Source organism: Erythranthe guttata, chromosome 14 (assembly GCF_056151865.1).
Source record: "Erythranthe guttata isolate IM_541 chromosome 14, IM_541, whole genome shotgun sequence".
NCBI lineage: Eukaryota > Viridiplantae > Streptophyta > Magnoliopsida > Lamiales > Phrymaceae > Erythranthe > Erythranthe guttata.
The window spans coordinates 9,736,219-9,747,515 of record NC_142546.1 but is presented as its reverse complement, the minus strand read 5'-3'; the positions used below and the strand labels follow the sequence as shown (position 1 = coordinate 9,747,515).

General features: G+C 34.3%; 1 protein-coding gene and 2 long non-coding RNA genes across 3 annotated transcripts; 2 read left to right on the top strand and 1 right to left on the bottom strand.

Annotated features, from left to right (window-relative positions):
• The first annotated feature begins 809 nt into the window (after positions 1-809).
• Positions 810-3,299, top strand: LOC148765154 (uncharacterized). Its single transcript, XR_016029691.1, has 2 exons — positions 810-1,301; positions 3,083-3,299. It is a non-coding gene; the product is annotated as an uncharacterized LOC148765154 (long non-coding RNA).
• Positions 3,300-8,303: 5,004 nt separating this feature from the next.
• Positions 8,304-9,453, top strand: LOC148765153 (uncharacterized). The gene is made up of 3 exons (XM_088812679.1): positions 8,304-8,945; positions 9,048-9,110; positions 9,334-9,453. Exons 1-3 carry the CDS (start codon positions 8,319-8,321, stop codon positions 9,451-9,453), a joined length of 810 nt encoding a protein of 269 aa, XP_088668805.1. The 5' UTR covers positions 8,304-8,318.
• Positions 9,454-9,940: 487 nt separating this feature from the next.
• Positions 9,941-10,739, bottom strand: LOC148765152 (uncharacterized). Its single transcript, XR_016029827.1, has 2 exons — positions 10,576-10,739; positions 9,941-10,459 (listed from the first exon to the last, which is right to left on the bottom strand). It is a non-coding gene; the product is annotated as an uncharacterized LOC148765152 (long non-coding RNA).
• Between the last annotated feature and the right edge of the window lie 558 nt (positions 10,740-11,297).

Here is an 11,297-nt window from a genome sequence, read left to right as displayed (position 1 = left end):
AAGCGAATTATTGCTAGGAATCACATTTTGTGCATTGCTTTGGTTGAATGTTTTGTATTTTAAATTTGGAATTAATTTGTGCTAGATCATGCTATGTTATGTTTTAAGACTCACCTTAGGAAATTTATGATACGAAGTATTGAGTAGTGAGTGATTTGGGATATGATTTGGGCCTTCTTTGAACCGTTTGAGCCTTTCAAGCCGACTTTTTTATCGAAATTATCCTTAGAACCTTGTTTTGAGCCTCGGAGAAAAGGTGTTCTTTCTTTTAGTCAATGTGTGAGGTAGAATTGGTGGAGATTCTTGAAAATTACCCCTTGGAGTTCGGTCGAAAATTTTATAAGGTCCTTCTTCTTCGAAAAAAAAAAAAGAAAAAAAAAACGAAAAGAACACAAATATGTAACACCCCACCTTTCCAAAACCCGAAAAACCCTAAAACCCGGGACTAATATTCCTAACTCGAAAACCCTTAGGAAATATTATTACGTGATTATATGCATTACGTGGATTTAAGTATGTTTCTTACGTGAATAATTACGTGCGCTATTATATATGTGATTTATATGATTTAAATTTCCGTAAATTAAAATACTATGAAATTTCGTGAATTACGGGGTTTATGTGAATAATTGCGTATTCTTATTTATTTGATAAATTATTTGAAACTTGGTAAATTATTTGAATTGTATACATATAAATACACGTACATACATGCATGCATACGTGTACATACATATATACTTGCATTATACATTTGAATATATATATATATATATATATATATATATATATATATATATGTCCGAAATTGTGTGTGTGTGTTCGGATGTGTGTGTGTGTGTTAAGATGCAAGTTGTGATTTAAATTAAATAAATAAATTATGTGTAATTAGGCATGCACTTACACTTGGCAAATGCTAATCATTTTAGCTAAGCCTACACTCTACCTTCATTAGTAAGATGAAGAGACACCTTCATCTCTTTTCCTTCCAACACCTCCATACTTACTTGTCTTCCTCTCCTCCTTCCACCGAAGCCATCACCACCATCATCGGCCCCCCTCTCTCCACCTCATTTCTCATTTTCAAAGAAACCCCAAAATAAAAATGAAGGTTCCTTATTTAACTCTTGCCATAGACTACTCCAAAAACACCATCAAAACCACTTGCCTCCTTACGGGAGATCACAACTCCTCCCTCCTTGAAGCTCACACCATCTCCTTCACAATCAAGGTGGCTTGGTTGGACTTTGGTGCTTGAAAGCTTTCCTCCCTTTCGGCTATTTTCTTTCTTCGATTTTAAGGTAAGAAATTTCGATTTCTTGCTGCAATTAAGGGACATCAATAGTATTGAAAAGATTTTCATGAAATTTTAAAAGATTGGGGAAGATTTCGAAAATTTATGAGTTTTTGAAGAAAAATGGAAAAATGAGTGTTCTTGTTAAATTCTTGTTCTTGCATGCATCATCTGTGTTGATAGTGGTTAGATACAGCATATATTGGCCAAAAGCCTCAAAAATTTCAGATTTCAAAAAGGGATTTTCAAGAAAATGAGATTTTTAACTTTTTGTGGTTGCATGTGTAGATCTTCGAAAGTTTGGGCCAAATCTGTAATTTTTGTAAAGTCTGTCCGAAAAATGTTTTCAGAACTGTTTTCCAGCATTTCTTGAACTAAAATTTCGGATTTAAAGAATTTTTGTAAGAAAAAGTTGAGTTTGAAATTCTAGTAGGCTTGCATGTGTAGATCTAGAAATTTTGGGGCAAATTATGTAATTTCCGAAATTTCTGCATAAAGTGACTTTTCAACTTCGATTTCTGCATCTAATAAAATATAATTTCAGATTGTTAGGGGTTTTTCATGAAAAAGTGGAATTTGAACTTTTAGTGTGGTTGCATGTATAAATTTCGAAACTTTTGGGTCAAAACTGCAATTTCCGAAAATCTCTCATTTTTAAAGTTTGGATCTGTTTTTCAGCAAGTATTAGATAGGAAAAATTTTTATTTAATAAGTTTTTAAATCAATTAGAGTTATATTAGAGTTTTGGATTTTTAAATTGAAAAAGGGATTTTCCTAGTGTTTAATTCCAAAAAAATTCGAAACTTTGTAGAACTTAAAAATAATTTCAGAATCTGAGAATTGAGTCAGTTAGGAGTTCTAGGATTTAATTTGAGAGTTTTTGGAATTAGTTTGCTAATATTTCGAAATTAGGACAATTTGCATACCATTTAACATGTTTTGTGCTTTAATGTTTATGTTCTTGATTGAATGGTGATGAGTGATGAACTTTGGTATTTTGGTACTTTAATTGCTGTTGGATGTGTTTAATGGCTGTGGGAAATTGATTGAAATGGATTATTACCTAGATGTGGTAATAAGTCCATTAAATGAAGGTAAAAAGGTATTTGTTCTTGAGCTTGCTTTGATGAGTAATTAGTAATGTTTAATGTGTTGAATGTGCACGTGTGTGTGCTGAAAATGTGTGAAGGTGTGTGCTGATTGTGCATGGTGTGTGTGTCGTGTGTGGTTGTGTGTGTGAAGTTGGGATTTTTGCCTAAATTACAAATATGTGGTAAATTGTGATAATTGTGTAAATTTGTGGTACTTGATTGATATTTGTGATGTCATGTGTGGCTTATAGCATTATTTCGAAAAGTTGCATTAAATGATTTTTTTTGAAAGATTAATGGAATATCGGGTAATAAACAACTCGGATATAGTGGGCCGGTATCCAACTAGGATGATGTGGTAGTGGTTTGATTCCACTTAGTGAAAACGGGCTCGTAACAGGTTTATTATCCGGTACAGAAATTAATCTTTCACGGATCCGATTAACCGAAAAATGTGTTTTTCATGATTTTCACAAAAAGGGCATTCTAGACATTTTGCATAATTACGTGATCTTATTAAATGATGTGTTTTCGCGAGATATGTGATTTGACCGATTGCCTTGTGTTGTTGTGCGAAACGTGGGTAAGAACGGGTATACAGTATTGTATATTACATATATAACGTATTTCCAAAGTTTGATAATACTCGGATTTCTTACTGAGCTTCATAGCTCATATAGATGTCTTTTAATTGCAGGTAGTAGTAATCCTCAACCGGGATGGATCGAGTAGCGGATCGAGGTCTTGCCCGGGATTTTGGAAGACGTACGAGGACCTATGAACGATGCTAGACTTTTGGTTATTTTCTTTTGGTGGTGTAACCCTAAACCGTAATATTTCCCTTTTCGTACTTTTGAACTCATTTTCGTTATGAATCGTACTTAATTCCTACTTTAATATAGTAAGTTTCGTAATTTGCTATTCTCATGCCTTCGTTAGAAATTTTCGAATTATTCACCAAAATAACCCTTTCGAACTCTGATTTATTCTCGAACCGAAAATCGATAGTGATCTTGTAGCACTCGAACGAAACCTCCCCTCGAAACTTATTTCCAAACCAAGCTTTGTATTCGGCTAAAGTAACCTAAGCAAGTTTTCGAAAATGCAAAGTCTTCAATACCCAAAAGAATATATTTTTTTTATAATTGCATTTTCACCCCATTCCAATGTTTCAAAAATTACAAAGAGATCCTTTGCTTCCGCTAGTTTAATGAATATTCCGATAAACCGGTTCGATTTATCGCCCGTCTAGAAGGGGGGTGCTACAAAATATCTATGCTTCTATATATATATAAAAGGAAAAAAAACAAAAAAAAAAGAGAGAAAAAGAAAAAGAAGAAGAGACTAGAAGGGAGAATTAAGGACTAGTTGTTGAATTATCTTTAAAAACTCGATCCCTTGCCTCAAAAGCAAAAGTGGAGACTTTTGAATTTTGAGAATCGAGTTTACTAAAGTTCGTAGAGGTGAATTCATTGTTTCAAACGCCTATCTTCCAAATTTTGGCGTAATCACCTAAATTCAAGAAAAATAGCCACATATACCCATACTTCCTACCCCGAACCAAAGAGCCTAACAATTGAAAGCCACAAAGCCCCAATGATCCCAATAGCTTAATGTTCGATATTAGTAGAGTAGAATAATTTGGTGAGTATTTGGAGTCAAGCATATGCATGTAAGTATAAATTCTTTCTATCTTTAATTTGCAAATATTGGATGCTTTAAGCAATTGTATGAATTGTGGTTTTTGGTAATGATGAGTGACTAAGTGTTGTTGAATTTTGAGCTTGCGAATGCCTAAGAATTGTCATTATAAGTACAAGTTCTGAAAACGTGAAGTTGATCATTGATCTATGTGATGAGATGTTATCGTTGAGTTATTTGCTTACTGGTAGATTTTGCTTGAGGACAAACAAAAGTTCAAGTTTGGGGGTGTGTTAAGTGTATATTTTTACACTTTATCGTACCTTTTTATTTGAGCTTTTAGTGTGTTTTAACGATAATTGGTGCTTAAAAAGTTGATTTATTGTATTTTAGGTACAAATTGAAGAATTGGAAAAGTATGGGGTCAAAACTGCAATTTTGGCAAAAATATGGGTCAAAAGTGAAAATATCAAAATTCAGAAGATTTAAAGCTCGGACCCCGTCCCAGTTTTAGTGCAAATTGTGGGACCCCCGTCCGAGACTCCGAAGTTGCGCAGTAAAGGAATTTTAATTGCACAAGGAAACTGCCTTCTTCCCCAAGTTCTTCACCCTATATAAGACCAAACCAAGCACACAATTGAGGATCTTTTTTGACGAAATTGGACACCAAAAAACGCGAGGAACGAAGATCAACGAAGACTCAAGCATAGTTTTTCTTATTTAATTTATTTATTTTATTTTCTTTATCATAAGAATCACGAGTAGCTAAGTCTTTATTTCTAGGATTTTATTTGGAACACTATGTGGGATTTATGAACCCTTTTCTATGATTTTATGCAAGTTTTAATTCCGGATTATTTCTTCTACTTGTTTTATTAAGTGCATGAACTTGATCAACTTATGTGATTTTATGTTATTGTTAATCGCATAAATCGGAAGATCAGGTTAATAATTAGAACTGTGGTAGAAGAGCCTTTGTGGTATTAACATAGGAATATAGTTAATCTCTTAGGTAGCCATTATTGAGATTTATGCTTAATGTTGTGTTCTAGAATTAATTGCATAGGAATATAGTAATTGAATCTAGAGTATTAGAATCGTAATACACGCGGAAGCGGGTTATGATTATTTTAGCATCTCAGGTTATTAATCCGGGTTAATTGCTTGCATAATTGAAGGAATTGGGGGAGTAATAATCACATAGGGGGAAGAATAAAATCCTAGGTTTGTCTACTTTGATTAATCTTCGTGTTTAAATTGCTTTCTTGTTTTTATCTTTTTAATTGCTTTAATTTAGTTTAATTTAGTTAATCTTTTCCAAATTCGACTGTGTAGGGTGGGCTTGAAAACAATTGGTAGAATTTAGCGTCTAGGATTAGATAATTAAATATTCCATGTGGGTTCGATATCCGGACTTTTAGTCCACTATATTACTTGTACGATACGTGCACTTGCATGTAGGTTTTCGACCAACACTTCGTCGAATTCGCAATCGGGGAACTAATGAAGTCTTGCGATCCGATCTTAAGAATCATTTATAGAGTATCTTTGGAGATGAGGAGGGTTAAATAATATTATTTTTCTGTGTTGTTTTATTTTCGTATTTGAGTTGTAATTTCTTTATTTTTGTAATTTTGTATCGTAGTTTATATTGGGGAAAATTACAGTTTATGTTCCTAAACTTTACCACTAAAACGATTTATGTCCCCAAACATTTCAATCCACGAAATATGTCCTCAGCCACTTTTGATCACTTTATGTTCTGTCATTAACGTCGGCAGCTAACTTCGACGGAAATTGCACGCGTGGCTCACGTGACGTCTATGTGGCCGTTTAATGTGACGTGGAATAATATATTGAATATTAAATATTGACGTGGCACAATAATATACTAATTTCCTCTAACTCATTCTCACAAATCCCAAATCACGTTTCATTCCCATAAACCCTAATTTTCCCACACTTCACAATTTGAATCACCTCAACCCATTCCCAAATTTTCAATCCAATCTGCATTCTTGCTCTAACCCATACTAAAATCGAAGTCATAAACCCATAAAAAAATTCAAACATTCTCACATTTGAAGAGTTTTTTCCTTCTCAGAAACTACTCTGCTTTGGGTGACTTCTGGAGAAGAAAATGTCAAGAAGGAGTGAATCCAGCCTTCAGTGGACTCCAAACTACAGTAAGTATCCTTAACTTTTTAGCTATGTTGTTAAATTATGTGAAAATGTGATTTTTGTTTTGTCTAATTTCTGTTTTTTTTTTTTTTGTTTTGTTTTGTTTTGTTTTTTTTTTTGTTTTTTTGTTTTTTTTGTTTTTTTTGTTTTTTATTTTTTTATTTTTTTTTTGCTTCCTCAAACACCTTAGTTGAAATGGGTGAACCTACATGTTTTAGCATAAAATTTTTTATGGTTGAATTATGAGGCATGAACCAACTAGAACATATATAGGAGGGCAGGTAGAATGCTTTGATTTTTTGGATATTGACCAATTTGGTATATTAGATATGTGGGATTTTGTAAATACTTTAGGGTACACTGAGAAGGGAAGTTTCAAATTTTGACTAAAACATGTGAATTGTTTTGGGCCAATTGAAACCGATGTTGATGTTCTTAGCATAGCTGACTGTATTCCTTCAAACTTTGAAGTTAAGATGTTCATTGAAAAGGTTAATAACTAAGAGGGGGGGTACTGAATCTGTCATAAACGATGAAATTGGGATAGATGAAACTGGGGTAGAGTTAAGTGATGAGGGTGATGACAATGAAGATGGTGACATTTTTTATGAGTCTGAGTATGATATGTAGGATGATGATAAGCTATTTGAAGCTTATGTTGATCCTGAAGCTGAGTTTGGTGGTTTAGACAAGGGCAAGGGTAAGATAGATGAGGGTAGTGAATTCATAAGTGGTGGGATGTTTGATAAGCTATATAATGAAGAAGGGGAGGAAAAACTTGTTGCTAGTGATGATGACTTTGTCAGTGGTGGTAGTGATGAAGAAAGTGTTGGAGTGAAATACCCTAAGTTCAATCCTAGGACTGAAAAAATAAATCCATAACTTAAACTAGGATTAATTTTCAGTAGCAGGGATGAGGCTAAGTTTGCCATTGAGAGTCATTGCTTTAGGAGAGGTATGATGATAAAATTTCAGAAGGTTGACAAGATTAGGTTGAGGGCAGTTTGTAAAAAAGATGGATGTGAGTGGTTTTCTTATGTGGGAAAAATGCAGGGGGATGGTGCTTGGCAAATTAAGAGCTATAATCCAAATCATAACAAATTCTCTTGGAATTATAACAACACAAGCATTAAATCGGGATGGATTGGGAAGACTTTTGTGAAAAAATTGAAAGAAAATCCAAAATTGGGTACAAGTGAATTTAGAAATGAAGTTTGTACCACCTTAAAGGCCAATGTATCTAGATCACAGGCCTATAGGGCAAAGCAAAAGGCCCTGAAACTGATTCAGGGGACTTTAGAGGAACAATTTAGCAAAATAAGGGATTATTGTCAAGAGTTAGATATGAGAATGCAATTGAATGATGAAAACAGGTTTAAAAGATTTTATATGTGTTTTAATGCATGTAAAATTGGGTTTAGGAATGGCTGCAGACCAGTGGTTGGGGTAGATGGATGTTGGTTAAAGGGTAATCAGGGGGTCAGTTGCTTAGTGCAGTTGGATTACATCCAAACAATAACATCTATCCAATTGCATATGCAATAGTTGAGAGTGAGACAAAGGAGAGTTGGATGTGGTTTTTGAATATGCTGAATATTGATCTCAACTTTAGTGAAAATGGACACACATGGACATTCATGTGTGACAAGCAAAAGGGCTTGATTCCAGCCTTTGAAACCTTGTTCCCAACTGCTGAAAATAAGTACTGTGTGAGGCATCTTCACAGTAACATGAAAAGGGATGGTTTCACTGGATTGGCCGTTAAATCAGCATTATGGGCTGCAACAAGGGCAACTAGAGTTGAGGAATTTTAGAAGAGAATGCAAGAGTTGAAGGAGATAGATGAAAATGCCTATATTTGGCTAGCCAAAAAACCTCCACAAAACTGGTCTAGGTCTCATTTCACTAACTATCCCAAGTGTGATATTTTGTTGAATAATATGTGTTAGTGTTTCAATAGCTTCATACTGGATGCAAGAGAAAAACCAATTATTTCTTTGCTTGAATCTATTAGAAACATTTTGATGACAAGAATTCAGATAAATAGAGAAAAAACACTTAAGTGGGATGGTCCTCTTTGTCCTAAGATTAAGCAAGTGTTGGTAAAGACAATGAAAGAAGCTGGAGAGTGCATTCCAATAAGGTCAGATGAGTGGAATTTCCAAATTATGGGACCTTCAACTCAGCACAGTGTTGATGTAAGAGAGAGGAGATGCAGCTGTAGGAAATGGGATCTCACTGGAATCCCTTGTAAACATGCATGTTCTGCTATCTGGTGCAGAAATGAAGATCCTGAGTCTTATGTGCACAATTGTTACAAAGTGGAGACCTATCTGAAATGCTATGAAACTCCTATATTTCCTTTAAATGGACCTGAATTGTGGCCTGCCAGTACAATAGAGCCTCCATTACCACCCAATTACACTGAGAAAGTAGGTAGGCCTCAAAGAATTAGGAGGAGAGAAGCAGATGAGCCACCTGTTGCAAAAAATCCTCATAGGCTGGTTGGAGTTAAAAGATCAAACAAGTGCAGAACATGTGGAGGCACAAACCACAACTCTAAAACATGCAAAAAGAGGAAGTTTTCACAGGTTCAAGAAGGGAGCAAGGGTGCTGGTATGAGTGCTGAGCAAGGAAACCAAAGGAATGAAGTTGAAGCTTCAACTCAAGCTTCAGTTTCAACTCCACAAGTACCACAACCACCAATTCACATTGCAAAAAATAAAGAAAAATTACAGGTTTATAATTGTATTATTTTTTTTTTTAATTTCATTATCTCAATGTATATAATATACATATATAAAATTTCAGTTATGCAAGCTATTTGTTCAAAATTGCAGTTTAGAAGACCTCAGAAGAAAATGACAATAATAGGCAGAAGGAACATAATTGGATCCTTTAAGGTATTTAAATTAATATTTTCATAATTATGTTTTTTAATAAATATTTATATTAATTTATTTTTATTTGTATTAATTACAACCAAGTCAATCTTCTCCAACAATCCAGGCTCCAATAATTGTAAAAGGAGGTGTTAATTTCATAACACTATCCAATTTAGCATCATCAGTAACCAATCAACTTAAGGGAAACTCAGGCTCTGAAATTGGTGCAAGTTCTTCTTAGTCAGCCTATGCATCCATCACAAATTCCAAGGCATCTTCCAAGTCAGTAGTTGCTTCCAAGTTAGCACCTGTTTCTAAGTCAGCCCCTGGTTCCAAGTCAGCCTCCAAGATGAAGAAGTGATCAAGTTTGAACAAGATTGTACTTTTGTTATTTTGTATGTTTGTTAGCTAGTTTGATGTTTGTTTGAATGTTTGAATGTTGAATATTTGGTTGTTTAATGTTTGATGGTTTGTTAGGATTTGAACACAGTTGGTTTATATGAGATGTTTTGTATGAGATGTTTTGATTTGTTTGGATTTGAACACAGTTGGTTTGTATGGGATGTTTGATGACTCTTTTAAGTTATTGAATGTTTGATATTTGAATTTCTATTTGAATTTCAAGTTAATGAATAAGCTTCTGTTTTTGAATGATGTATATCTAAGTTCTATAATTGATCAATACATACAAGGTACTTGATAGAAACCAACCAACATAATAACTAGCAAATGAAATGACTAATACAAGAGTCACTACCAAATTCACCAAATTCAAGAATTATTGGAAATTCAAGAATTATTTCCAAATTACCAAATTCACCATTACAAGAACTTCTAACAACTGAAAATTGATCATTCAAGAACTACTACCAAATTCACCAAATTCAAGAACTACAACCAAATTACCAAATCCACCATTACAAGAACTCCTAACAACTGAAAATTAACCATAAACAAAACATTACAAACAACATCCACATACAAACAAAACATTACATAGACCCCCTTTCTATGCCAATTTTCATGACATATATGGCAATGAACAGAAGTATGACCATAAAGACTCCAACTTGCAACTTCATCCTCTTATTGTATATTGCAATCAAACCCTCCAGTTTCTTGGCTCTTTTCTGAATAATCCTTCTTTCATTTGCAAGTTCACCTTCTAGCTTGTTCAATTTTTCTTTTTTCTCTTTGTAACAAGCCACTTCACGTTCAACTTGGTTCAATATTCCTTCTTTCTCTTTGAAGCAAGCTAATTCACCCTCTAGTTTGTTCACTTTCCTAAGCAGTCCGGGGATAATCATCTTGGATCTACCACATATTTCAGGATCCAACCACTTGAATACACCACAATAGGTTGATTTCTGTAACGAATACCAAAACTTGAATCAAAAGAACGCATTTTACCCAATAATTTGGGCAAGCTTGAAATAACAAATCCAATATACAGTAATGATCAAATAAAAGGAAAGCATTTTACCCCATAATTTGGGCAAGCTTGGTATCTTCTCGCTGGATTGTCTGGCGTCCATGACGTAATCACTGGCAAACGAAATCCACATTTACAATTGATTGTGTAAAATGTTGAATGAGCGTCAGAGCTCGTTGAGGATGAGCTCCGACAGCCATAATTAGATCCTTTACTCATATTTTATGCTCCATCGAAAACATTGCGGTGAAATCAACACTACAAGTACACTAATTACCAAAATCGAAAATTGTTCAAAGATAACAACTTTGAGGAAACTTACCAAATTGAAAATTGTTTTGCAATTGTGACGCTTTAACTACTCAGACATTCAAAAACTTGAGAAGACAATTCTGCTATTTTCGAATTTCACCTCAATTGAAGGATTCGAAATGGGGTTTTAGAGCTTGGATTTACGGGTTAATTGGGGATATGGAGAATTAGGGATTTTAGAATAGAAATAGGGGAGGAGAATGACGTGTCGCTCCACATCACGTTTCGTCGGCCAAATAGGCACTGGGTGTTGAACAGCTCGACATTTAACGGCCACATAGACGTCACGTGAGCCACGCGTGCAATTTCCGTCGAAGTTAGCTGCCGACGTTAACGGCAGAACATAAAGTGATCAAAAGTGGCAAGTTTGAGGACATATTTCGTGGATTGAAATGTTTGGGGACATAAATCATTTTAGTGGTAAGTTAGGGACATAAACTGTAATTTCCCCTTTATATTGT

Coding starts and splice junctions, on each gene's coding strand:
- LOC148765153 (XM_088812679.1), top strand. CDS start 8,319: ATGAAAGAAGCTGGAGAGTGCATTCCAATAAGGTCAGATGAGTGGAAT. Junction 8,946..9,047: donor AAAATAAAGAAAAATTACAG/GTTTATAATTGT, acceptor TCAAAATTGCAG/TTTAGAAGACCTCAGAAGAA. Junction 9,111..9,333: donor ACATAATTGGATCCTTTAAG/GTATTTAAATTA, acceptor AGTTCTTCTTAG/TCAGCCTATGCATCCATCAC.